Genomic DNA, 27,747 nt, shown 5'->3' on the forward strand with positions numbered 1-27,747 from the left:
CTATTTAAAAAAGTCCATAAAATCTCATTGGTTAAAAAGTTGACAGTTTGACAGCTGAAAGTTGAACTTGAAAGCTTGCATAAATTAAAATTTTATCCGTCTGTACTCTTATTGATGATAAAAATGAGCCAATCAGCGCGCAAAAAATTAGACAGTTATTGTAAAAAACATTACGGAAAGGAGTATAGATTTGGGCTTAGTCCTCTTTCATGTTCGCGGGAAAATGGACAGGTCAGGGACTTGATTGATTGGGCAACCACGTTGTAAACGGTTGTATATGGGTCAAGTTCTGTTACTAGATCATTGACGTAGTTTACTGGTGTTTAGTTTATGTATTAAAAACGGAAAATAAACACAATTACTTTAGACAATGCAAGTCGTTGAACTATAAACATATGTGAATAACTCACACGAGAAGAACTTTTAATCAGTCCACTGTTTAATGGCAGTAAAGTAACCCACGAATATGCCGCTAATATGGGCATGATATGTGTCGTACCCTGCATACCCCTGTAATACCACTCCGGTCCACTCCGTTTCACTGACACTTACCATTGGGGGAGGGTTGGGTGGTCCATTTTTTTTTAACTAGAGACCAGACCCACCTCGTCCTAACCCGAAATAAAATATAGTATGGATGCCAGAGAACATCTGTACAAAGTGCTTGTTATTGGAGAATATGGTGTTGGTAAGTCTTTTTACGATCCTTTGTACTTTTATTGATCCCTCCTGATTGGTTGTGTACTTTTCTTTTGCCAGGGAAGGTAAGCAGGAAGAGTGGTCATTGAGTAACTTCCGTATGAGGTTTTATTCCTCCTTCACTTTCGGTATATTGGTCTTCAATGTTGGTTGTTTATATTTTGAGTGCAAACTCTTTTTTCTTTTTTTTTTGCCCTCGATATTTTATCGTCGAAGACGTCGATTATTCGGAGATACACTGAAGGTAAGTTGAGAAGAGGGCAAGTTTAATTGAACTGTTTGAGGCGATCACAAGTCTTAACTAAAACTCGTGACTTGAAAATACTTGATGTCACTTGATCGATGCTTGCTAGCCGGTTGACCTATATTGCTCACTTGATGCAAAGGAACAAACTTTTCATTGACACTGTTTTCATGAATCCAGTCATATGTATGTATTAAATTAATGAAGGAGACTAATTTTTTTTATAAATGTACAATTCACTAAATGCTTCTTTAATATTATTGTAGTTCAAAAAAGTGGGGCCTCGAAATGAAAAGTTACCTGCGGACAAAGATCTGATGCCTTTCTTCAGGCTCCAAATAAACAGGGTTGATTTTAGGCCAAGGGAAACAAAAATTCATTTCAAAATCAGAGAATTCAAAATAACCTTGTTCAAAGAAGCAGACAGTAAATGTCTAAACAGAAAAAAAAAGAGCAAATTATAGGGGAACCGAGGTTTGATTTCAAAATGAGCGGGAGGTCAACATAGCTGAGTTTGAATTAGTGGGGTCCATCTTCTTATCTTTTTGCGGTAAGCTTATATGTTGTGGCTCAATTTTTTTCCTGGTGTATGGTATTTTTTTATAATGTATATGAAACAAAGGAAAATACCTAATAATGATTTTAATACAATTTGCACTAACGATAATGCTTAATCTCAACATGTGTATGTACCGGTATGAGCTCATATGCTCCCTTTCATTAAGTCTAGTTCCCTTTCCCCACTCCCCTATGAACAGGTCACAAGGTACTATCTAGATGGCTTGAGGGCTTAAGTTTCTGCACATCTGCAGCCTTAATCTGAACATTGTGGACTTTAGGCAGATATGTGTTGCATATATTTGTCTTTACTGTTATTATTATTATTATTATTATTTATTATTATTATTATTATTATTATTATTATTATTATTTGTTAATACTTCACTAGCAGCCACACAGGCAGCTGTGGTCTTCCCTCTGTTTAGTCTCCTTCTGTTTCCTTGCTATCTTTCTTGTCTGTTCTAATGGTATATGATTCACTGCTAATTGGTCTCTGGTTACAGTATTTGTTTTATGGAGATTGGTTGTAAAAGTATGGCTTATATTGCAGGCTTCTTCTCACCGAATTACAAGCTCACTATAGGAGTTGATTTTGCTTTGAAAGTCATATACTGGGATGAAATGACAAAGATTAATCTACAGCTTTGGTATGTTGTTTTGATTTTCAGTGGGAATTAAGTAATCAGCATTGAACTAATGATCCTGGATACAAACAAACCAAACACTTTAAATACTCTAAATATCTTTTTATTCAGTTTAGAAAAATCTCTATAATTTTCTCCATTTGTGTGCATTGAATTTCCAAAATTTATCTACCAGTAGCTTTTATCAGTCGTTCATGACTGTGTCCCATTCAAAACTAAACTTAGCACTGAGGAAGGGCTAGGCCTGAAATGTCTGCTACAAACATCGTTTTTAATGAGTGTAACTAATGTACGAGCCTGTGAGCCAGAGCCGCGAGCTGGGAGCCTACTTTTGCGAGCCATTGTGTTTTTGTCTCTGATTTTTTTTTAAGTTTTTAATTTATTGTTCACGTTTTACTCACTAAATGCTACACTTGGCTGAAGAATTCTTTCTTGCGTGAAATTCCACTTAAGTAGTTTTTCTGTCTGTATCAAATTTAATTTCATTGACTAGATTTTGAAAGTCAGTTTATATTTTTCGTAAATTTTCGTATCAAAATGTTGATTATGTAAAATAGACTAATATCCAAATATAAACAGGGAAATGTTCAAGTGGGGTAAATTTTAGGTAATTATTGAGACGTAAGCTGTCAGCTTTTGTTCTGGTGCTGAGGTAGGAAGCAAAATCTTAAATTAAGATTTTAGTTTTTACGGAGTTTTTGCCCTCCAGTTGTCCGTTGTTTTGTCTCTCGGGAAAGCAGGCTTTTAATTGTTTTTTTTTTCAAAGTTTCCCGCTAAAATCAAAGGACTGGACGACCGTTTATTTGAAGCAATTTAAAAGTTTGGGGATAAACCCCTCCGCCCGGCCCAGTGAAAGCCAGTACAATTTACTGCACTGAAAAAAATCACAACTCCTTGCAAACTATTTAAAGATTAGCAAAAGTTTACATCATTTGCAGCTACTAAAATCTAGTAATTCAAAAGCAAGATAGGAAAAATGTCTGTCCTAAAAGATCTGCTTAATTGGTAGAAATTAAAAAAAAGAGAGAAAAACTCTCCGTCACCTCACTTGCCATGCTACAGTGCACCGACACATGAAGACCGCGGGTGTTTTCTTTTATGGCAAAGATTTCTGAAATTTCAGTCGGAAGTCAAATGGAAAGGTCCATTTCGGTGTCTTCCAACCGGAATATTTGGGATGACCTCTGGAGGTGGTCGACTTGTTGTGGTTGGACCAGTCCAATGGAATTTGCCGTTCCATTTTTGACAAACCTGTTCACTGCCCTGCTTCTCTTCACTTATGTAGGGAATTCGGAAAAGGAATAAAAAATGGTAAGATTGGGATTCCTCTTGGTTGGCCTGGTTTGATAAATTTTGATAAATTTTTCGATCTGATGTTTGGCGTTTGAAAGTGTACTGTAGGCTTGTATGTCATACCAACTTAGTACTTACTTAGAATATCAAGTGAAGGACTGGTGTAACTCTGTAGTGATAAGAAAAGAATATTGTGGTTAAAAATGGTATTGTAAATGTTCAATTTTGTTATCATTTTTCTGTGCTTACCACAACTTAATCAATTCTAGTTCTGACAAAAATTGATTAAATTAAGGAAACAAATTCTGCACCACTTAGTGCCTTGAATGTTGTTTATTTTTACAGGGATGTTGCTGGTCACGAGAGATTTGGTCACATGACAAGAGTTTATTACAAATATGCGTAAGGTTTTTTTCTTTGTTTGTTATAGATTTAAGGAGGAATTTAGTGCTGAAAAATGTTACTTATGAAAATTCCCTTTTAGGGGTGTAAAGCTGTATAGTTTACAGGTGAATGTTTCATAAGTGGAACATTGTAAATTAACATGATTATCTTTATTTTTTACATAATGTGTGGTTCCAGAAACTATGATCCATACCTCAGTTCTGCACTAGGAAAAATGTCACATAGAAACCCACTTTCTCCCTGAAAATCCCACTACACAATTATACAATGCAATGCAATGCATATATTAATTAACACTCCCCAGGCAGGGCTTTTCAAAGTATGGGCTGATCCCCTTTCCAACCATCAAAGTTTCCGAAACCCCAGAGTCTATATCTCAGATTTGACTGATAGAGTACAGCCTATATACAGCACTTTTTTTTTGATGATTTAATCTTTTTTAAGAATACCAAAAAATTCTAATATTTAGATTCCCTGGAGGGGGTTCTTGTTTATTTCAAGCACGTGTAAGACTTGGTCTTTCTTCCTTGATCAATTAAGTGTCTTATTCAACTGGGGCTTTAAAAGGCCTGGGGTGTTAAAAAGATTGGGAACCTTCAAAAAGTGGAGGGTGTCACTAGGGATGGGGACTCATAATTTGAGAGAGGGGGCTTAATGGAATTTACGGCCCAGTTCAGACGCCAAACTTTTCATGAGCCAAACTTAATTCAAATTTGGACCGACCCAAATTATCAATAGTACACCTGTTGATTCAGACGTTGAACTTAATTTGTCAAACTTTATTTAGTTTAAACCAAATCACATCGAAGTGTCAGCGATTTTCAGGCAAAGTGAAAACTACTCTTACAATAAGTTACAATAATTTATGCATTAGGTTCGGCACATGAGATGTTTGATGTCTGAATCAAAGCCGTTCCAAAGCCGAAATTCCCGGCTGAGCTAGAGCCTGGGCTGTTCCAAATTCAAATAGGTGTTCTTAACTGATTCAGACGCCGAACTTTTCATGTACTTAATTCAATGTATTTGGTTCGGCTCATGAAAAGCTCAGCATCTGAACTGGGCCTAACTCGCATTGTTATTAAAACCATTGTTATTTAAAAAAACACTCAAAATATTTACTTTTTGTAGAATTGCTGCTATCATTGTTTTTGATTTATCAAGGTAAGCAACATTTTTCTGTTCAGTTATTTAGTAATTATGTCATAATTTTCTTATCCAAGTATATTTCTTACTCAGTAGTCCAGTTTGTTCTAATAAAATAAACTTGATAATACAAAGTCTTTTTTTAAATTTCCAGAAGTTGTTGGGGGAATGTTTTGGGTGACAGGCAAAAATGGCAGCTGGTTGCAATGAATAACACTTTTTTCTTTTCAACAGACCAGCTACTTTTGAAGCAGTTTTAAAGGTATAAGTTTTCAACAAGTGTTGTTTTTTCTTTGTTATACAAGACATGCAAATTGATTCCTTGAGGTATAATAGGCCGTGAAAAAAATACAAATTTATTCTTGCACGTCCATGTGTATTCGAAGAAAACTTCCATTGTAAGAGAGCTCAGCAAAAAAGGCGAAAAGTTTGTAACTTCTCACATACAGGTTTTTTCTGTTTTTTTTTTTTTTGTTAAAATGCAGAAAATCAGGAAATTCAGTGCTCTATGAAAAGAAAAGAGGGGCGGTCACCAACCATTTAAGAGAGTAACAAAACTACAGGACTGTTGAAGTTTTAAACACAACCTGTACTTGATCCTTAACTTTAACTTTCTGTGTGCAGTAAGAATGCACAGAAACAATGGGCATGAAAAACTTTGAAACTTTGTTATGAGCAAGTGAAAATTTAATTGTTTTTTTTTTCCTCTTAAATTAACCACCAGTGGCATTGGGATGTGAATCAAAAAGTGATGCTTACCAATGAGAAGCCAATTCCTGTGCTTTTGCTGGCAAACAAAGTGAGGCATATATAGTGACAATCATTTTGTAATTTAATTGAATAGTACAGTACATTTTTGCATAACATATTAGTAGTCTTCTATTGTTGACTCAGATTGAATGTTGTCTAGATTTTGAAGTTGACCATTGTATTTATGATATGCTACCATCCAAAATGTATTAGTGGGGTTCCATGCACTTTTTCTTTTAGTTTATATGTTCAAGTCTCTGATAAATTGGCTTAATAAATTTGTGGCAATGTTTGCAGTGTGATCTGGAAGAGTATACATATGATGAGAACCAATTGAATCAGTTTTGCCAAGAACATGGATTTATAGGCTGGTAAGAATGTGAACCATATAATTATATAATTAGATTATTTGTTGCAATCACTGACACTGCAGATATCTCGTTAGTGCTGTATAACCAGTTATTTTCCTATAACCTTGTTAGATGTTTCTTTTAGAGAAGGGGAACATAGGGTGGGCGTAAAAAGGCATCTTGATATAGTTAAGTTATAATCCCCCTTGATAAACCTGGGTGCTTTTGGGGAAAACAATAACGAATATGTTTAAATAAATTTAAAAAAAAAGTTATAAAGATGGGCCAATTCTCTGTGCTGTGTCTTGTTCCTAAGTTATTTATGCCGAGATTTCATTTTGCAATTAAATTGTTACATAATAAAGTTTGAACAGGATGAAAAGTATCAGCTGTTCAAGAAATAATATTTGAAGAAGGCTACACTTAAGTATTTATTATTTACAGTTACAGGAGAGTAGCACAGCTCCCAGTGAGTTCAGTTGGTAGGGCACTTCACTGGTATCACAGGGTTTAAATTCCTTTCAAACCTGGTTGTTTTAAGGCTTTATTTTTGCAATGCACCAGTATTGCAGAAGTCATCGGTTTGATTCCTGTTGAAGCCTGATTTTGTCTTTCAGGCTTTTGTTTTGCAAAGTACTTAAGTTGCAAACATAACTGCAATGATTTTTCATCCAGCAAAATTTTACTGCTTCTTGCTGCAGAATACTGGACCTTAAACGCTGACCACACAAACCGCAAGGCTAAAGAGCAGACTTTTTTGTTACTTTTAAATTTTAAATAGTTCTCCAGCTGAAAGGTGAATACTTGGTTTAATTACTTCTAACCTGTGGGCAAATATCCCCTAAAGATTTCCCTTGCACTAGAATATCAGCCTTATCTTCTTCTGTTTAAATTGCACTATTTAGGTTCCCAACATCAGCTAAAGAAGACAAAAATATAGGCAAGTCATCTGAATTTATTGATACTAGACTATATAAACAATAGCCTACATTTGGTGTGAAAATATGTCGGGATATTTGACCCCGGGCATTATCTGGTCCGAGAAGTGAACATCTTCCCGAGGGAGAAGTTTAAGAAAACTGTGAGCTTGAAGGAGTGTAAAGGTTATGTCTAAGGACCATCATTTTTTTTAAAGTCAAATGGAGGCTGTTGTGTTTATTATCCTTCCAATTTTTTTGCCTCATGTAGGATCTTTTGAAATTGGGCAACATAACTCAGATATTCTTTAGTTTTAGCTGGGGAATATTCAGTCATGTGACACACTCAGACCAATCGCATGCAAGATAAAATATTTGATGGATTGTAATTACAAAATAATATAAATTAGTTGTCAGACTTGACAGATTTAATTGTCAGTCATCATTGTTTACTCTTAATGGTATCAGTGCCCAGCAGTATAAAAGGTCTTCGAGATCATCCATTTGGTAGACAATAATATCTGGAATTCCTGCCAACCTCTGGAAGAGTAGGCAATATTGTTGTTGTTGATATCTTGTTTCAGATGAATCAATGCGTCTGCTTGTGCAAGCCATCCTCAGTTTATCTGGTGAAAGTAAAAAGCCAGACCTGGACGACTGTATTGCTCTACAAGGTAGAGCGTTACAACCTTCACCTTTGACTTCATCTGCATCGGGTTATATGGTGGACTTTTCAAGCAAGTTTCAGACTGATGAAACTTATTCTCAAGCTGTACCTCAATCTAAACAAAACAAGTGTTGTCCTGGCTAGCTTATTTCATTGCAAGGCACCAGATGGAGGGCTACCATGTAAGTAATGGAGTGCATGGCAAGTACAAAGTACATGAGAGCTGAACTGTTGCTGACCCTTACCAATGTAAAATATTATTCAGCATGTTATGATAAATCCTCTGACATTCCCTGTCACCCACCTAAGCCCTCCCGTTTAGAGCAAATAATTTATTATCAAGCTTCCCCCCACTTCTCTTCTTTTTGTTCACAACCAAGACATGACTGCAGTACCAATGCATTTCTTTACTATATCATGCTCAGGCACAAATCCATATACAGTGCTTGCCAGCTTGGGAAATGTTACTTGTCTGCTAAAGGAGAACCCTTAGTTGCACTGAATATACCAGTACCACCTCCATGATCAAAGTGCTCTATAAAACAGATAGTGTTATAAAACTGTTAACTTCACCTACCTGCTTGAAGATATTAGAGAGCTTAAGCAAACCATGACAGCAACAGCAATGAGAACACCACCAAACAAAAGGTCTAATGAGTAGAACAATGGCTGTACACATACGTTATAAAACTTTGTACATTTCTTGGCCATCCTCTGCACAACAACGACATGAAAGTTCTGTTTTGGTGAATGCAAATGATGGTGGCTAAGTTTTGGTATTTTCATTTGCAATGGAACACTGGCATTATGTAATAGTTAGCCTGAGCAAGTTCTGAGACCAGTATGCATGCTGAACAGATCTAGACAATTATCAAACCCAGAGTAAACTATACATTCATTTTTTATTAGGCATTGTCCTTGGGGTCGCTGTTGTCATTGCTTCAGCTCTCTATTGTCATGTAAGGTGACACTGTTGTAAATTAAGGGCTTAGAGGAGAAGAATGTAGAGCATTGGTTCTGGTTATTCTATTGTCAAAAATTTAAATCTGATTCATAAGCAAAGAATTTTTATGATGTGAGGGAGGATTACTGCTGCTCCCCACTACTCCTGTAATCTAAATGATGTTATTGCCCTCTAGCCAGGCAAATTTGTTTCTCGAAGGGTGAACAATCAGCTTCTTATTATGGGTCATATTTTAGTTTCTAGTTAGAACAATACAATAACTATTTATGAACCATAAAGCATTTTTTTTATATAAAATCTGAGAATATGACATACATTTTCCACCTAAGATCTTTGTTTTTTTCCACGTAAGATCTTGAGGAAATTGTCTGTTTTGAATTGAACACGAGTTGACAAAAACAGGGGGGTTTCTAATCCTGCAAGCATCATGCTTTTTATTATAAAATGTGGTTCAACTTTTCCCACAGACAACCATCTATACATTTTCTTTATTCTATTTCATGGAAGTCATAAGTCATTCATACCTGTTAATGTCCATTAAAAATCACAACAGTGGAAACCACTTCACAGAGTTATTTCTGTACCTGGTATTAGGCTCCACAATGGTGATATACTTAGCCATTTTTGTTGTCGTCTTATTCTGCTTTAAGCCTGCTCTCACTGCCATACCCATCAGTGCCTAATCCTTACTGCTGTATGTTAGGTAGAAATTTTAATTTTTTCTAAATGTATTTGTGCAGGTGTTAAATTATGATTATTTTTATAGTTTTTATTACGTCAGTGTTTAGTCAGAAAAAATTGCTTTTTAATATATTTTATCCCTAGAATATTTTCAAAAATAACCTATACACAAAAATTAAGTTAAGCAGTAAAAATGTATAGTTTGTGTCTACATTCAATGATGAATAACAAATAAATTCATGACATTTTTAGACTATTCTGTTGTTCAACATGTCTCACAATGTAATTAAATAAAAACGTCCAGTGTGTAATATATCACAATGAAATGGACAAAATCTTTTCAAAAGTTGCCACTGGCAACAGCACTAACTTTATTTGATAGTAACTGATTATGGTGCTGCAGACTGTGTTATTACTTCAGTTCTAAACTTAGTCATTCCATATTTATATGATTCCTGGCCATCTGCATACTTGGGGACCCAGGGGCACTTAGAGAAGGCAAGCAAAAGTCACAGTGGTAGGGGAAAAAATCGGTGAAGGAATGTTGGAGAGAAAGCAAGGAACCCTTGGGAACAGTGTCTTACCACACCCATTTCAAACAGCTCTGTGAATGCTGGCTCCTGATTGGACAGAAAAAATATTGTTTTATTCTACCCAGTCGGTGGGCAGCAGGTCCACAGTCCATTTTGTGTGTACACCTGCAGTGTGTGCAGTGTGTGCGCTTTACCATCCTTCGGGCATCCAATTATTTTCACACAAAAACCAGTAAAGGTTTGTTTGATTGAAAACATGTGGTTCTTCTGACTAAGCAAGTTGAAAGACAACTGAGATGAAACTTTAGTTTGTTTCCTAATACAACACAGCTGGAAGACGTGATATTGATGATTCAACTGTTTTTCTTTTTTTCTTTTGGCTGCCATGATCATTGCTCTTTCATTTTGGGCATTAGATGAAAACAAAACTTGCAAAAGAAGCAAGACAAATATAAACAAAGTATATTTTGTATAGGCCTCGTATTAGAACACACAAAATTTACTGTAAACCTGCTGCATGCCAATAAGCAGAATTATTATACATTGTAGTCACCATCTGTCTTCTCATTGGCTAAAAGCCTACAGTTATTTCTGGGGAACAGCGCAACCTACAGATTATTCACTAGTCTGCTAGCAGATTAGTGAATAATCTGTAGGTTGTGTGTGCAATGCATGATTTCCAAGAGCAATGTCAAGTTCATGTAAGAACATGGCTTGTCAAAAATAAACTGTGTTCAGTGGGATAATGCATTGGTTGTTATTTTCTTTAAAACAATGTATAACAAAACAATTATGAGATTCACTTTTTGTGATAACCAAAATAATCAAGGTCTTGGTTAGTGTTATCAGCCTCAGCCTTCGGCTTCGGCTGATAACACTTACCTCAACCTTGATTATTCTGGATATCACAAAAACCTTATCCAATAATAATATTGTCTATAATACAGTGGATTATTTTCTGCCCCATCAGAAGCCAGTATTCTCAGAGCTGTTTGGAAGTGGTGCAGTTAGACTCCATCCCCAGGGGCTCCTTGTTTTCTCGCTTTCCTTTGCTAATTTTTCTCTACCGTTTCAACTTGTTCCCACTAACTGCCCCTGGGCTGGACCAGAGATTTAGATTAATGCACTTTCTGAGTGGCCCAGTATTCTGAAGTTGCCCCCAAATGTTTATGAAATAGCCAGGTCACAAACTGGCGTACTATCCTGGGCAGTGCATGCTACTGAGTTGTACAAAGTTTATCTGTTAAAAATCCAGTGGACCTTTCAGTGTCAATCAAAGTCCTACGATCAATCTCAACTGTATAAATCTTGACGTTCTTTGCAATGATTGTTCCAACTCATATAGCTTTAAAACATACATTGTACATATTTTTTGACAGTCTTGCTCATAGGATTTTTGAACATTATTTGGGAGGGTCTGGGGCACCAAGAATTCCCTCATTTTGCATAACTTGTACTTCTTGTATTCTTACTCCAACTCTCTGCATGACTTTTAAAAATTTCTCAGTACAATGGACAGCACAGTTATTCTGAAAAACAAAAAGGAGTAAATCTGAAATGGGCTACCATTTGACAAAATTAATTGCATTGATCATACACTGCAACCTCCTGGAATTAATCTCCCAATCTGCTGTCAATTTAGTGAAGACTTACAGCTGCTGTAGCATTTGGCAGACAGTTTGAACCAACTGTTTAGCCCAGTTGACATCAGCATAAGAGACAAAAAGAATTTTACTCCTAAACACAAACTTTAACAATTTGGTAGCAATTCCTTGCTCATCTATTCCTAAATCTGGGTAGAGAGAGGTACAGATGTACTATGAGAGTAGAGTATCCTGTTCAAAAATATGACACTATGATCTTGGCCAATGGTTAAACCCAGACCCCTGGATCTAGAGTCTAACAGATCAACCCTTAAAGGACCCTAGTTAGTCAATGCCATCAAAATTATATTGTTATTGCATGGTGAAGTGAAATCTTATTGTTTTACTGTAAGTTTTGTTCCTGAAAGTATGTTCAATTATCTTTAGTACTTTCACAGTGATTTTTGTTTTCGCATGTTTCAAATAAAATATAATAGCCAAACTCTTGACTGTAAACAAAAACAAACTTAGGTGTGGTTGACTAGGGCCCTCTAAGTTCTGGAATACAATATCACACTGAATAACAACAAACATTTTGTCACAAGAATTCCTATCCTCCCCATTGTTTTCTCTTAAATATCTGCTACTCCTCCAAGGACACCACAGCACTTCTCGGAGAGTAACAAAAGTGAGACTGCAAGTACTACATTAAAGGTTACTGGAAACACAACTTCTCAGCACATACACTTTCATCTTTTAATATCTCCATTCCTAATAAGCTGATGTTTAATACAAGAAACCTGTTAATGCCCAATCATTGGTGAACAAAGTGTTGTTATTGCTTCACTAATGATAGCAATAGTATAACCTGTTATAACCTGGACATGCAAAGTATGAGTGCTGAGACTCTTTGCATTGGTAATATATGAAGTATACTTAAAATTAAATTTTTAATCATTTATTTATTTTATTTATTTATTTTAAATCAATTAAGGTGGCTGAACACAGTTTTTGTGTGTGCTTTTGCTGATGCAATTCAGCACGTGCACAAGGATTAGAAAAAACAAATATGCTGTCAGTAGAGTGATCTAGCAATCATTTTATTTACTCAACACCCACACTATCTGTGCTATTTTTCTCTATATTTGAACGCAGTGTATTGATGGCTTTAGTCTTTTATTACAAAGATATATTAGAAAAGGTAATGATTCAAAGAACCCAGCAATTCTCAGCTTTTTCTTTGTTACCGAAAGAACCCAGTTAAATGCAGTGCATGTGCAGTTGCTCGAAAAATTGAGACCGATTGCTTTTGCAGAAACTTGCCAATTTCTAATGATCCAGTCGTTAGAATTTCAAGAAATTTGGCAAAAAAACAGTTCAGAAACCACGTGAATGATCTATCACAAAAAATCTGAATTTTGACATAGAGAATTTTTAATAAAGCAGAACATGCAGTTAACACGATTTACAGCGAATTACTGAAATCGTCTATGTCAAAATTTTATTAGAACAGTGTTGACAGAAGGGATTTAATGTCAATTCGTAGAGGGCAAATGATGAAAAAAATCTAACGACTGGATCTTTTTTAAATAAACAAAAACCATTTTTTAAGCCTTGTTTTTAACCAGCTCCATTGCCATGGCAACAGAACACACCCTAGCCAAAATGCGAGAATAAACCCTTCCGTGGTTAAACTTGACTCTTGCAAAAAATGGGCGCCAAAGCATAAATAGTTTAAAAGTAATGGTGAATTAGGCATAGGCACTTGAAAACTGTGTTCAGCCACCTCAAATGACTGCCTTCAGCAGGAGCCTAACAGGGCACTTTGCTATGAGTGTGCTTAATTTGGCCTTTCATTTCTGGTCTCAGTTGGCAAGGAATTAACAGAGCAGATAGTGTATAATAGATCTTACCTCATTAGTGGAAATCTTTCTGTTGGTAAAATCATGAATGCAGTCACTGAAGCATGTCTCTGTCAGCTTGTTATAATATTGTAGGAAGTTTTGAAACTACAGGTATGAAAAGCATATTGCAGGTTAGTAATCAAATTAACCCGGTGTTCCACTTAATGGAAGACATGGCAGCTTATTGGTTGTAAAACAAACTAAAAAAAACTGTGGTCTTGTACTGATTAAACTTTCCATAGACTGACCAGCAGCACACCTTTAGGCATGTAACATCATGGAGATACTTATTCAGATTTTTACAGTTGGTGTGATATCTCACGATTTTTACTGACTTAATTAAGTGTAGAATAGATACACTGACTTATGAAACTGCCTCCTAGCAGTGACTAAATACAGGAATGGACCCACATTTCAAATGTACTGGGAATCAGATGTAAATACAGTCACTGTGGAACCCCGTTAATACGGACACCAAGGGGACATGCCAAAATGTCCGTATTAACGGGGTGTCTGTATTAACCGGGGTCCTCGGAAAAAAGTCAGGGACACGTGTTTTATCGATACAAACACTAAGGCCGACACTTGTACGGCAACAGAACGTTTTAATTGTACTGTAAATTACAAATCATTAACTGTATCACTCTCAGTGAAATTTTGCCTTTGCAACCAGAGCTGGGAAATGGTGAGGACAAAAATACAGTCGCCATGCTAAAGGAAAGTCGAGTTATTGGCCACATTCCATATCACCTAGCAAACACCAAAAACCTCACTGGTATAGCCACCCATTTTATTTCGAAGCCTACTAATCGAGGATCAGTTGAAGTATGTGGAAAAGCAGTTAATCGGGGTGGAGGCCTTGGTATGGAAATGCCGTGTGTTTATAGTTTTGATGGTCCTAGGAAGCACGTGGATTTACTTGAACAGTTAATAGACGTTGGCAACAACCCAGCAATACGAACGGAGGCTGATGCTGTTAGTGGCAAGCATAAGACGTCAAAGAGGAAGAAGGCTACAAGCAAGGAGTGTAGCAAAAGACCAAGAAAGTGAAACTTTTGTGTAAGCATATCAGGCAGAAAACTTTATATGAGGACTGCAGACTGGGTAATGCACCGGAAGAAAGAACTGGTCAAATGCGTCATGCTATTTTGCCACTGTTTCATTTAGTAATAAAATTGTATTAACCCGCCGAAATCTGTCATCATTTGACCAGGGTACAAAATCTCTAATTAGCACATAATCATGACAATGACAATAGACAACGCACAGATACAAACAGTGTCCGTAAAGCGGGGTTGACGATGTATAAGAGTTTGTCGCTCGGGACACAGAAAAGTGTCCGTTGTCCGTATTAACGGGTGTCCGTAATAAGCGGATTAATTTTAGAAAAAATATACGAACTTTTCGTTGGGGAAAACGAAACTGTCCGTAATATCGGGGTGTCCATATTAGGCGGGTGTCCGTAGAGTGGGATTCCACTGTATTTACTAGGCTCTGTTTTGGTAGAGTCCAAAAGGCAACATAAGGTTGAAACATTGAAAAACAGCAATGTGGAGGCTGACAAAAAGAAAATGACATGACTTGTGTTGAAATTCTATCAGTGAGGTGAGGACTTCTAAAACTACAACATCTTTTGCTTGGAAATCTGTGGGGAAAAACGCAAAACAAGTGAGCGTGTGAGTATGACTGCGAGCACGGTCACCCCAAAACTCAGACCATGCAGACCATGCAGACTGAGTACTTTTTTTTCTAACACTTGACTCACTTTTTTTGCTTCTAGTGACAAAATAATGTTCAATATGTCCTAATGTTTGTTATTTATCCACAGGCGCCACAAACTCAACGTCTGACTGTTGATTCACACGTTTAATAGACTTTGTTTGGGAAATTCCCTTTATTGGTCCTACATATACTAAAATCAAGCATAAAAATAAACTTCCATACATTCTGGGCGCAAATTGCGGCAATTTTCGACGAGTTTGTGGTTTTATTTATTTTGTCCAATTTGTTGTTGTGTTGTTTTTTTTTGATTTTCTTAGTCTTCGTTCTCCTCTCAACTGGTTCATAAAACAAAGCAAGGATGGTGACTCTAAGTGACCTCGTCCCACAAATCGCTATTGCTTCACAAAGCACAGAATCGCCATTAGACTAGGAGTATTTTATTCCCTCTTTCACTTAGTTGAACGTGACTGTAAGTAAACCTTGCGGAAAAAAAATGCTCGCATGAAATTTGTTCCTCGAGGTTATGTGTCACGCATGATGGACTAAGCGAAAGAGGGACCACTCATAGTCTAAATCGCCATAAAAACACAACTGCCATAAGGACAGATAAATTAACCATAGCATCAACTCATCACGGCAACCATACTGCACTGAGAATTTCAAATGCTATTCGGTTTTCTGTGATCGATCTTTCCATGTGCTAGGCTTTTTTGGCATGATTGCAGTCACACTCCAACAGCCATTTGGAATTACACTTTGTACACCAAGAGTAGAAAATGCACATGTTACGTGTGACATTACATTACAAGTGAAGTTTATTTCTACATTTTAAAATAGCTTTACTTAAGCATATTTAGGACTAAAGGGAGTTTCCCTTGCAAAATCTATAACACATCAACAGTCACATACCACCGAGTTTGCACGGCCTGTGGATAACAAACACTCCGATATATGATTGAACAGAACCAAAAAAATATGTGTGTCAAAAGTAAATGCAAAAACAAGAATAAGAAAAAAAAAAGTACTCAGTCTGCACAGTCTGCATGGTCTGCATTTTGGGGTGACCACTGTGAGCGTGACATGTGAGTTGCCAGCTGTGAGTAGGGCTGACGTCGGAAGGCGAATGAAAAGAGCTCATTTTGCCTGTCTTCTAACGTCTGCACTACTTGTGGCTTGCGGCTTTGCATGTCATGCGCGCATGCTCATGACAGCTCACTTGTGTTGCGTTCTTCCCAATGAAATTTTGAGCAAAAGAGAGATTGCCCACAATCTACTGAATCCTTACAGGGACATGTATAACTAATTCAATAGGGCCTCATCAACTGCACTCCAGCGTGGCTTAATCTGGTTCGCTTAAAAAGCACTCCTAGTCTACACAGAACTCAGGTTGACCCTGGGGGTTGACCTAAGTTAACTAGTATAACTAGCACACTGGCTACTAGCCTAAATAGCAATGATTTTGTAATGGTAACACAAAGTATTCCTTAAATGCCCCTCCCTCTAAGCTGGCCCTGCACTGGTTTTGTGGTCTTAAGATTTGCTAACAACACAATCGACACAGGTTTGACTTAACCTATACGCTTATTACATCAGATTTTCCGTTTTTCTCTTTGATACAAATATTTTAAACGACCAGGTCCATTCCCACGTGTGTTTTCAGTCACATGTGATTGTGTTTTGTACCAAGAGAAGGTCCCTTAGCTTGGTTGTGGTCAGAAGGCAACCTGGATGCCCAGTTGATGATATTGTTAAGAAACGGAGAGCCTTTAAAATCCAGGAGAAAGTTACAATTATTGACGGGTTAAATACGTTTAACTTGTCGATAGAGGAAGACTGCAGTTTACCTGTTTCACTTCCATTTCTTGCTGTTGACTTGGAGATATTCCAGACTGCATGGTGAACAAATTCCTTGTGATTTACACCCTTAAGCTTCTTCTGTTCTCTCAACAATTCCAACAGTTACAGGTTACTCACCACGCTAAGAAAGGGTCTCAAAAATTCGCGAAGAAAAACTCGATCTCGCCTCACAGTTTCCACACATGCTGATCCGCCATATTGATTTGAGCGCGATATGGTTGATGGGGAATATGGTTTTTCTCGTTCACAGGCCCTGCCAGTTCAGACATGATCGTCAAGCCAAGGAAGAGTAGGCTTGCGTCAGGGTGAGGGTCCACCCCAGATCCAAATTGCCATCCAGCAGACAAAGTAAGAGAGGGGCCATCCCCTTTTTAATGCAACCCCTTTTAGCAACTGGAAATATTCAATACCCCCTCCTCTGTGAGCACCTCCAGTCCAGTTGCCTCCAGCACTACCTTTTAACTGTAGCAATGTCCCAGAGTATGACTGGGACATTTGATTTCTTTTCAGCCGAGAGATGGAAAAGGACAATACTTATTTTAGATAACTCAGAGAAGGTTAAGAAATTGTATTTCGTGGTCTGCTTACAACCCATACCCCAAACCTACTACACTGAGGGGTGAAAACAAACTTTCATTGCCACAACCTAGAACTGAAATTTTAACAAGATTGCTCGCCTACGGGGGCAGTAGACTATGGAACCTGTTAGATGACTCATTAATATGCAAGGAGTTTAACGAATTTAAAACATCAGTCAAAACTGTTTTAAATGAAATATCATTTGATTCCAAGCGACAACAACTTTTTCTTTTATTGTTAGCTTTTTAGAGTGTAATATTACACATTGTAAATAGGTTTTGTTGCTTTATTACTTTACTATCTTTGATGTCTTTGATGGAAATAGCATCTTTTCTATAGACACGGCCACATCAGCTGCTCTTACACACCATGTACGACAAAGTCATTTTAACATTAATTAATCTTTGTTAGATCTGTATTCAGTTGAACAGTCTTTATGTATTCATGTTTAGGACATGTATGGTAAAGCCTGTAAGGTCTGACACATAATTTTCTTAATATACATAGTCAAGCCTCCACTAGCAGCTACCTCTCTACAATGACCTCATATTTCATCCCAACAGACGGTCCATACATCCTCTTATTTTAACCTCTTTACAACAGCTATCTCTTCACAACAGCAATGGCCACTGAAACATGTCTCAACAGCAGAATAACCTCTTGACAATGGCCAGTAAATCAATGACTGTGTCTTTGGTCTCTGTTTCTGTCTTGTTGATATATTTTGATTGTGTTATGTATTTCTATGCCACAATAAGCATTTTTAAAACTAAAATGGTCGCAGCCCCTGAAAAAGCAGGTGTCATATTACACCCCTACCTCGCCATAATGGTCACCTCTCTACAACAGCTACTTTCCTCTGTCCCCAAGGTGGCTATTCTTGAGAGGTTCACTATAACTAACCGTAAAAAAAAACATTTACACTGAGTGATTGGGAAAAACAGTCTATATTTTACCTACAATCCCTAAAATTCTACCAGTGCTACCGGTAAGCCTGTGCAGGCATTCCACGGTATCAAGGTCACAAGAAGTATTGACATTTATTTCAAATTTGGTTGAGGTAAAACTCATCTTTGAATTTCTGATTAATCAAAGATAGTCTTCAAGTATGGTCTTACAAAAATAAAAAAAACCCTGCTAGTACCATGGATCACGTTACAATGCTTCTAACTTTCTTACTCAATAATAAATTATTTCTATCTACATAATACAGATATGTCCTTTGACAATACAAAAGTTATAAAATTGATCTGTATACCATGATCTTTTACTTCACATAGCTCTCTTAAAGTGCCTACTGTTTCAAGGAATAATTGAATTGATTTGCAAACTTTTCCCGACAACGCTTTGTAGCAATTTCATCCATTTGATCTGCAACACGTCGCATTGCTTTTTTATTCAATACAATTTTTCCTAGCCGATTTCTTGCTGTGTTTTTTTCCTTTTTAAGATCTGTCAGACCAGAGCTTTTGAACTCTTTGTTAACACTAGCTTTAGAGTGGCCTTTGCGCTTTCGTTTACTTTTCCCCCCCAAGTCCAAGCCAGTGGCTGCCTCAACCTCCAGCTGAATTTCCTTCCAGTCTGTTGAAGAGGAAGCTTGATTTTGTTCATCACTTGTCACTGTACTTGTGCTGCTTCCTTCTACCGCAACATTATTTAGAGGGGTGCCTGTTTCATCCCGTGGCACAATCTTCCCATGAAATGGACATTTTGCTCTATCCCGTCTTGGGCAAAGCTTACCACTTGGCAATGGTGCACTACATGACCATTTTACTGGCTGAAAACTACCAGCAAAAGTCACCATTCTTGTGGGTCTGGCGGCTTTCTCATCTCCTATGAGATATTCTCCTTCATGTTCTTTTGATGCCCAGTTGTTATCAAGATACATCTTCACCATCTTATGCACTTCAGCATTGGGATCTCCCCAGAAATACAGGTCCATATCAAATGGTACAACTGGTGCTTGCTCCAGTAGTTTCTGTCTCTTTTCATCTGTCATTGAATTGGTCTTTTCATTGGGAATGGAAGAACCGTCAGCATTTGACAGCTGGTCTTTCACATGAGAGAGGGCAGTTGCACGAGAAGTGGGGTCTCCCAGTTCTCGAGGGTCAGCACCAAACTGTTTCAGGAAGCTTTCTTCTTTATTGGGTACTTTGCAACTTGATTCTGTTTAAAGAGAAAAAATTGATTGTTTGGTACATGTATGTAAATCCAGGCAAAAACCTTTCACCGTGTACGAGAAGGACAACCCAGGGATTTTGCAAAAAGGGCGTATATCGCTTTTTGGGCTGATTTTCATTTTTGCAGGATTGAGCAAATTTTTGGCAGACTGACTTGTTTTGACATGAAAAGCATCATTGCATAATTGTTTTTGTTGATTTGTGCTTCATTTTCGAGAAATAACGTATGCAAAAAACTCAGTTTTTCAAGTGGCATCTTTTGGAGCAAATCCTTTAAAGGTGGATTTCCTCGTGACAGGAACTTAAACGATTACTTCTAGCAGCATCGACAGCATGGTTTTTTTAAATAGATGGTTTGATTTTTGAAAGAAGTAAAGAAATAGACCGCAAAAAAAAATTGGCCGACCTCGTATCGAACCAGTGTCATGACAAAAGAAACTTGAATTCGGTCCATTCAGTGCCTTATTCGCTTGCACTAACAAAGCAACAGTAAGAGATTAGTGTAATTACATGAATAATAAAACTTGTATCGGTTCGAACAACTAGCGGCAAATGCCATGCTTTGGTGACTTCATCGTTTAGCAAAACAAAAGGTCTCTTTTGTTTTTCGTTCAACAAAAGATCTCTAAAAGATGCCCTTGGAAAACTGAATTTTTGCATATGTTATTTCTCCAAAACGAAGCCCATCAACAAAAATAATTATTATGGAATGATGCTTTTCATGTCAAAACAAGTCAGTCTGCTAAAAATTAGCTTGATCCTGAAAAAATGAAAATTGGCCCAAAAAGTGATATACGCCCTTTTTGCATGAAACCCTTCAATTAAAAGCCTAACAAAACATCAAATATATGAACACAACAAAGATCCAGCCATTTGCTTATTGTGCTTGAAAATGAGAAGTTCTGTATTTGGTACTAAATTTTTCTCAACGTACTAACACAGTTTTGGGATCAGTGGTGTTTCAACTGGATCACTTGCATTCATGTTGAATCTTGCATGTAAACAAAGAAGATTGCTCACAGGCTTAAGGAATGCAACTTTTGGAACAGATGCCTTATGGGTCAAATATCTGATTATCAGGCTGCACATTGCTGGTGACTGGCCACTATTTTCAACCCTGCCAGTTGCAAGATCCATTTTTTTTTCTGTTTACCTGTGGATGACTGTTGGGCTCTTGGCAATGGTTCAAGACCATATTCTTCTTTGTCACTTGGAGGAATGACCAACTGAATCCCTTCTTTCTCTGGCACATCTTCAAAATCTTCAGTGTCATCATCTTCATCACTGCTGCTGTCTGCTTTTCCTTGCATGGAAACACTTTCCACTTTATCAACCAGTGGAGTTATTTTAAGCTCAAGGAATTTACTTTTCGATGCCTCTAAAGTTCTTTTGAGATCAATGAGTTGTTGAATTTTAAGTTGCATTCCTTCACCTTTACTTAACACTGAGAGCCACTTGTTTATCATAGGTAAATGTTTGTGAGTCAATTCTTTGTAAAACTCACGAACTGTCTTCAAGACAATGTTGTTGTCAATAGTTTCTTTAATTTCTGGCCCACTCTTGTCTAACCTGATAGTCAATTTGTATGACCTTGTTGCCAGGCCATGATTTGACAGGAGCTGCTCATTACCTTCATCTTTGACCTTTTCACAATCAACATCAGTCATCTGGCTGTCCATTTTATTCTCAACTACTTGTTTTTCACCAACATCTTCCGAGACTTCTCTTTTATCTTGACTTTTGGTCACATCTTCATGATTGGGCACTTGCTTAAGCTCTGAAGAGGAGCAGGCAGATTTCTCTCCACAGTGCACCTCATAATCATCAGGGTGAGGCAACAACAGCTTGAAACAATTCTCTATCTCAGTTGCACACAATTCCATTTCACTTATCATGTCGGACATGTCATTCTCCACCCGAATTATCTGTCCATTTATGATATTCCTCTTTCTTCTTTCCCTTTCCTCAGATTGGCGTCTTTCAGCTTGAGATCGAGCTGTATGTGAATTAAATTCAACATTTTTCACCCTTTTCAAATAATTGTACCCTAAATCTAGTTTCTTGTAGTGTGGCCCAAATTTACGATGCCAACTGTCAATAGCCTCTATGGCTTTTTCTTTGAGAACTTTCGCTGCAGATTTCGGTGGTGGCAGTGGCTGTTTATAATCAGTTTCCACTGTAAGCTCCAAGAAGATCTGAAAGTCGATTAGCAACATTTCTCTGAAGGTATGGGAACGAAGGAAGAGTTCATTGATGATCTGGAATGAAGAAAGCCTTATTTCTGCGTGATTCTTCTTGAGCTGTGTCAGAACCAAGTGGTATGCATGTTTGACGTACACATCTGATTTCTTACACATGGCCTTAAGTTTCTTCATAAGATCATTATTTAACGATGCATCACCGGAAGTAGTCAGGTTACCAACAATTTCGCCTAGTTGTTCAAGAAGCGATAGATCGGCAGCCGACTCCATCTTCGATCTTGAAGAGTGTTTACATTCAGCTGATGTCAGCAGTTTTAAGTCAGTGACCAAACTTGGTGACCACTCCTTCCTGTGCTGACCGCTGTGCTAGGAATTTCTTACTGCAGGCACAGAGGTTTCAAAAGTTTAAAAATGGCGGGGATTTGTGGTTTGTTTTCTCCTGGTGAAAACAAATATTTTGCGAGTTTTAGTGAATGAAGACCACGAGAAAATGGATATTTTTCCCTGGTGTGTTTAACGTTTTAAAGAGGCATTGGATGAAACAATTGGATGTGAACTGCAAGAAAGAGGCAGACTCAAGAGAAGAAGAAGATCAGTTCAATTCGTTTGTGTCAGACTTCGTGAACATGAAGCATTCGAAACAAATACTTTCAATAACTAGTGCTGCCGTCGATGCGCTATCTTGTGCAAGAGAAGTCCATAAGGATAAGAGAGCTGAATTTAGAGAAGGACTAGAACAAGCAATGCCGTCAGTTCCAAGAACACGAAAGGATGTCACGCAGCCAGTTTCATCACGCCACCAAAATCCTCTTTCGCCCTTGAATCAATCGTTGTCTTCTCCCACTGCAGATGACCGACTTTCTGACCAAGTAAAGAGAGAAGTGAAAGATGAATCATCTTCATCCCTTTTGGAACTTCCTTTCAATGGTACTCAGAGAGTAAGAGTACCTTCAAGACTGCTTCGTGAAATCAAGTCACCCCTGGAAAGGAGTTCTTCCTCAAGTGATTCCAACGAAGCCCCTGGAGTAATTAGGATAGGTAAGGTTAACCCTGAAAAAAGATTAATACCTGGATGTGGGTGGGTGGTACTACTTGAAATGTTCCGGCAAGTGACGGACAGAATCCACCAGCCAAGGGATGGTTGACCGGACTTTCTTAATGCACACTGACTTGCTGCCTGTTTTGACAGTTGGTGTCCAGGGTGCTTAATTAAAAAAACCCCAGCAAAATATGATAATTAAAATTTCCAAAAGCAGTGTTGCGAAAAGCACAATCGAAGGTGAGAAAGTCAATGGTGGTCTTAAGATGATCGATTTTGGCATAATGGAAATTGCCCTTAAAATCTCATGGATTCAAAGGATTCAACAAAACTCTGATGCAGGCTGGAAAGCTATGCCAGAACGCCTGCTTGGCGACCTTGGTAGCCTTGCCTTTTTATCTCACTGCCGTTATGATACAAATTTAATTCAGTTACACAACCTACCTCCTTTTTATCATTCTGTGCTGAAATACTGGCAAGACTTCACAGATTCAGAATGAAATAATTTGGAATGACAGTGACATATCAATAAACAGGAACACAATTTTCTTCAAACAGTGGTACCAAACTGGAATCATACACTTGCAAGACCTGCTTGATGTTGACTGCACCTTTCTATCCCTCCAAAACTTCCAACAAAAATTGCGGCTACATGTTCCCTTTACCACATATTATGGACTGATAAATTCTATCCCTGCTAGTTGGAGACGAAAACTCAAATTCACAGATTCCCCCAACCTTAATCAGATCAGTTTGTTAGATTCCCCAAACATGAAATAATTTCACTACTCGTTCTGCTTATGTGACCATCCTTGATCATTTCTTTCAACCACCCACATCTGAAACTAAAATCTTATGTTATGGCTTTTCTAAAGAAAGCTTCACAAATGTCTATGTGATGCCTTTCCTCATAATGCAGGAGGTTAAATTACAAAATAAATGCTCCAGCTCAAAATCATACACAACATACTCCCAACAAGACGTTCCTTGTTTCGAGCATGGTTGTCTGATTCCGATAGTTGTCGGGCATGTCAGACCGAACCTGAAACCCTTCCACACATGCTCTTTCAATGTAATATAATCTCTGCGTTTTGGATTGCTTTTCAACAGTGGTGGTGTGAAAGAACCCTACGAGTTTTCGAACTAAATGAGTGCAATGTAATTTATGGTTGGTACAATGATACTCAGTTCAAAGACGTTTTAAATTATGTCACACTCGTTGCCAAATACTTAATCTTTTGCTGTTTTCAAGACAATACCGCTGTAACTTTTGACAGATTCCCCCCTTTCTTAAATAATAAGATTGATACCCTTAGGCAAATTGCTCTTAAAAACAAACAGCTGGAAGAATTTAATAAGAAGTGGAAGAATTTCACCTAACCCGTTTTCTGTTTTGTTTTACTTGTTTCCGTTTGACGTCTACACTTTCATGTTGAATTTATATTTCTCTCATTCTCTTTTTCTTGTAATCGATACAATGTAAATTCAACACATATTATCCACGTAATTGTAACACACTTTTGTATCTTAGCTTTACACTTTGCTATTATATTGCTTTGCTGTATGTATAGGTGTGATCCTTTTTTTTTTCTTGTAAAACTGTTGTAACTATTTTGTGTGTTAATAAAGCATTTAAAAAAAAACAACAAAAAACAATATTGACAGTAGCTTGAAAAATGGCTGTTAAATTTTGTTGACAACAGCCACCAGAGATAAACCAGGACAATTTTACAAAATCGCTCATTTGAATTGGTTACTACAGTGATTGTAATCAATGTTATGATTGGTGGATTTAGCTGAGAGGATTTAAAATGATTGGCTTGTGTGACTGTCCAATTACAGAGGTTGGATTACAGCTAAATGTCCAATTGCAACTTTGCAGATTAGTAAATATATAGGGCAAAATACAGCAGTTAATCCACCAATCACATTTGAGGAAATTGGAATTGTTATGATAAATGAAAGGATGATCTGAAAGTGGATTTACCTTGACAGCCTTTGAATGAGAAAGTAATGAAGAATGGATCAATAATATTGGTTTCTGAATAGAGGGGAAGTCACCATCCAAGGGGTACTGGGTATTGCTTTTGTTAGATCCTGATTTAGGGTAATGGATGTCCTGTCAAGAAGTGAGGAAGAGGCAATCAAGATGATTCCTCACATTTGGATTGCGCATCCTTACTGTGCATAATTTATGGTGTCACCAGTGTGCGCTCGTGCATGTGCACATTGAAAACATGGTGGATTTGCCTTGATATTGAGTTCTGTCGATTGAAAAATGGCTACAGCTCACTAACGAGCTCAGGCACCCCAATATTTTTCCAGTCGTTTTAATCAACTAATCATTAGCTTTGCGTGAAAAAAGACTGATCTGATTTCTATGGCTGAAAATTGAAGAAATAAGGAAAATAGCAGCTGCGCTGTAGTCTTTTCTATTTTGCAGTTTGATAGCTGTGGCAAGCAATTTGGTTCCAATATTTTAACAAGGATTCAGCTGTCTGTCAAAATCAAACTTAAAAAGTTTACTTGTGTCCGACGCAAGTATTGACTGTAGTTTGAGGTGTGTTTTCATGAGTCTGGGCTCACAAAGATTTTACAATAACTTGGAATGTGTTCTTGTAATAAACATTAAATAGTGCCAAAATAGGACATTTTCAATGCCTCACTGCTCCTTAATGAGCATGGGCACCTTCCCTTTTTATTTTATAATTAAAGTTCTCATATGATGAATATTTAGTGGACAAAGTTTGAACTAAAATCTATGGACAGTTTTATTTCAGGGGAATTACCTTAATTAGCATTGCTTGTTTTATTACAAACTTTCAGCTATACTGTGATTCAACAATCTCACTGAACATGGTAAAGATAGGGGTGAGGTGACCAGAAAGAGACAAGTGGGGTGTTACCTAAAATGATACAGAGATCAGTTTTGATTTAAATATTGTTTTGGGACCAATCAACCTTGATTGCCAAACTAGTTTCTTATAACCCATTAAGAGTTCTGAGTGGAGACGGGACCAGTGAGAGTTTCAATTCTCATCATGATTACCCTTGCTAGTACTTGAGCCCAGATCATTTTTTATTGTTTTGATCTGTTACATTTGGTACAATTACTTGATGCTTGTTTTCATCCAGTTGATGAGCAAATGAGACCCACTCCAGTGAAAGTAATCAGGCATGTTAATGGTCCATCAGCATGGATGTTATCTCAGGCAGACGATCTAGTCCATAATGTTAAGCCTCCAGATCCTGTGAAGACTGTGGGAGAGCCTTCTGTAGGTGACACAGCAAGTGGAATGACATTACAAAGAACTGAAAAAAGTAGCTTAACTGGAAAACAAGTAACTGAAGACATAGGGTGGCATCTTGAAGATGATGCTCATGAAACAGAGCTTTATGAAAGAACTAAGGTACTTAGTTAGCTTTAGTTTGGTGGTTGTGTCTCTTACTGAGAAATGTACTTTTCATTTGTTTCAATTAAAACACAGCTGACCTGCTCTATGGTGACTATCCTTGGCACAAAATAAATTAGGTGATTAAATCGGATTCCTTGGACATCACCCAATAATTGCGAAAGTACATGGAATTGAATATTGTGCTGTACATCATTAAGGATTTGTCATCGGATGATACCCTAAAAAATTCTATTGCCAATTAAAGAGTACAGTGAGCTCAGTTTTTTACCACACTTTTGTAATATTCATAACATGATTACCAAGCTAAGTTTTAGAAAAATTCCATTACTTTTTCTTTTTTGATTAACAATGTCTGAACCAAAATATTCCCTCCATGTTGTGTAATGAAACGTTTCATTGCTGTCATGATACATTGCACTAAATTTTTGGAAAATGGGCTGTTTTTATTTCATTAAAGAATGCACCTATCAAGGGCTTGTACCAGGGACAGCCAAAGTATGGAGTCCCAGTTTTCAACCCAACAGGAGAAAACGGTGGTAGGCATGAATATTTAATGTGAAGTATGAATTGTAAAGTTGTTGGAATTATTGTGTGTGTAGAGTGTTAGAAAGCCATTTAATTCCCTCTCTCATAGGTAGAGTTTCAAAATTAATACATGTATAACTACTGTAAACACAATAGCCCTGAGAACCTTTTGGTTCTTGGTTATTGTTACTTCCAAGTGATTTGTCTTTTTTTTTTTACGATTGTTAGTTTGTAAGTTTTGTGTTCTTGTTTTATGGCTGAGTTTAAGGGTTGAGTTATCATTTTTAACTTGGAAAATAGTATTTTCCAAGTTGTAGGTATGAAGGGGCCTGTAGGTTTGAATACATTATTTTGTGGTGTTAGTTTAACTTTCAATTTGAAAAAAAAAAGATTTATCTCATATTAAGATTTTAATATGAGATAATTGTAACCAATTGTCATAACTTACTTACTTAGGCCCATTGCTCCAGGTGGAGCATAGGCCATCAACAACCCCTCACCAGTGAAGTCGAACTTGGGTTTTTCGTTCAGCTTCTTTCCAGTTGTATCCTATCAACTTCAGTTCCCCATCAGTGTCCCATCTCCAGCTGTTTCTGGGGCATCCCCTGTTTCTTGCTGGGAACCAGTTGTTACTGGTTACAAGTAAATAATTGCTGTTTGTAGCTGTTATACACTGAGTTGCAAAGAGCTATTTTGTACTCGTAATAAGATGGATTTTTTCCGTAGGTGATGTTAAAGTAAAACGTTTTGTTCTGAATGACAAAGAAAGGGCTTTAAAAGAACAGTTTTTGAAAAGGTACAAATTTGATACCACAGAGTCATCAAGAGTTGTTATACTCTAAATAAACTACCTGCCTATTATATTTACCGTTCCCAAATTCACAATTAGC

General features: G+C 37.2%; 4 protein-coding genes across 6 annotated transcripts in view; 2 read left to right on the forward strand and 2 right to left on the reverse strand.

Moving 5' to 3' along the window:
• Window positions 1-192: 192 nt before the first annotated feature.
• LOC145485027 (ras-related protein Rab-38-like) lies at window positions 193-8,925 on the forward strand. Its single transcript, XM_081463673.1, has 10 exons — window positions 193-689; window positions 912-943; window positions 2,055-2,151; window positions 3,787-3,843; window positions 4,975-5,007; window positions 5,224-5,251; window positions 5,714-5,788; window positions 6,037-6,110; window positions 6,995-7,029; window positions 7,591-8,925. The coding sequence occupies exons 1-10, from the start codon at window positions 634-636 to the stop codon at window positions 7,815-7,817; spliced, it is 714 nt and encodes a 237-aa protein (XP_081319799.1). The 5' UTR covers window positions 193-633; the 3' UTR covers window positions 7,818-8,925.
• A 730-nt stretch (window positions 8,926-9,655) lies between these two features.
• On the reverse strand, window positions 9,656-17,468 carry LOC145485069 (mitochondrial import inner membrane translocase subunit Tim9-like). Its single transcript, XM_081463721.1, has 3 exons — window positions 16,905-17,468; window positions 13,348-13,443; window positions 9,656-11,380 (listed from the first exon to the last, which is right to left on the reverse strand). The coding sequence occupies exons 1-3, from the start codon at window positions 16,953-16,955 to the stop codon at window positions 11,255-11,257; spliced, it is 273 nt and encodes a 90-aa protein (XP_081319847.1). The 5' UTR covers window positions 16,956-17,468; the 3' UTR covers window positions 9,656-11,254.
• Window positions 17,469-17,754: 286 nt separating this feature from the next.
• On the reverse strand, window positions 17,755-22,248 carry LOC145484953 (UV-stimulated scaffold protein A-like). Of its 2 annotated transcripts, XM_081463574.1 has the most exons (3): window positions 20,830-22,248; window positions 19,237-19,662; window positions 17,755-18,394 (listed from the first exon to the last, which is right to left on the reverse strand). In XM_081463574.1, exons 1-3 carry the CDS (start codon window positions 22,145-22,147, stop codon window positions 18,312-18,314), a joined length of 1,827 nt encoding a protein of 608 aa, XP_081319700.1. In that variant the 5' UTR covers window positions 22,148-22,248; the 3' UTR covers window positions 17,755-18,311. The 2 variants fall into 2 exon arrangements, with proteins under 2 accessions (XP_081319700.1, XP_081319699.1); XM_081463573.1 differs by having other exon boundaries at window positions 18,312-19,662.
• Window positions 22,249-22,263: 15 nt separating this feature from the next.
• Window positions 22,264-27,747, forward strand: part of LOC145484943 (uncharacterized) — a 37,531-nt gene continuing 32,047 nt past the window's right edge. For both annotated transcript variants that reach the window (XM_081463562.1, XM_081463563.1), the window contains exons 1-4: window positions 22,264-22,915; window positions 26,052-26,326; window positions 26,790-26,868; window positions 27,584-27,653. In XM_081463562.1, coding sequence (XP_081319688.1) covers window positions 22,351-22,915; window positions 26,052-26,326; window positions 26,790-26,868; window positions 27,584-27,653 — 989 coding nt within the window. In that variant the 5' untranslated portion in view covers window positions 22,264-22,350. The remainder of the gene's footprint in view (window positions 22,916-26,051; window positions 26,327-26,789; window positions 26,869-27,583; window positions 27,654-27,747) is intronic.

Source organism: Orbicella franksi, chromosome 4 (genome assembly GCF_964199315.1).
Source record: "Orbicella franksi chromosome 4, jaOrbFran1.1, whole genome shotgun sequence".
Lineage (NCBI taxonomy): Eukaryota > Metazoa > Cnidaria > Anthozoa > Scleractinia > Merulinidae > Orbicella > Orbicella franksi.

What these genes read in the sequence shown, in the direction of transcription:
- LOC145484953 (XM_081463573.1), bottom strand. Translation starts at nt 22,147, where the DNA reads ATGGAGTCGGCTGCCGATCTATCGCTTCTTGAACAACTAGGCGAAATT. An exon ending in AGCCCAACAGTCATCCACAG is followed by an intron (nt 19,663 to 20,829) that starts GTAAACAGAAAA and finishes CTCTTTAAACAG; the next exon opens with AATCAAGTTGCAAAGTACCC.
- LOC145485069 (XM_081463721.1), bottom strand. Translation starts at nt 16,955, where the DNA reads ATGCAGTCTGGAATATCTCCAAGTCAACAGCAAGAAATGGAAGTGAAA. An exon ending in AAGAAATGGAAGTGAAACAG is followed by an intron (nt 13,444 to 16,904) that starts GTAAACTGCAGT and finishes TCATACCTGTAG; the next exon opens with TTTCAAAACTTCCTACAATA. An exon ending in GAAAGATTTCCACTAATGAG is followed by an intron (nt 11,381 to 13,347) that starts GTAAGATCTATT and finishes TTTGTTTTTCAG; the next exon opens with AATAACTGTGCTGTCCATTG.
- LOC145485027 (XM_081463673.1), top strand. Translation starts at nt 634, where the DNA reads ATGGATGCCAGAGAACATCTGTACAAAGTGCTTGTTATTGGAGAATAT. An exon ending in TGCTTTTGCTGGCAAACAAA is followed by an intron (nt 5,789 to 6,036) that starts GTGAGGCATATA and finishes CAATGTTTGCAG; the next exon opens with TGTGATCTGGAAGAGTATAC. An exon ending in GAACATGGATTTATAGGCTG is followed by an intron (nt 6,111 to 6,994) that starts GTAAGAATGTGA and finishes TGCACTATTTAG; the next exon opens with GTTCCCAACATCAGCTAAAG.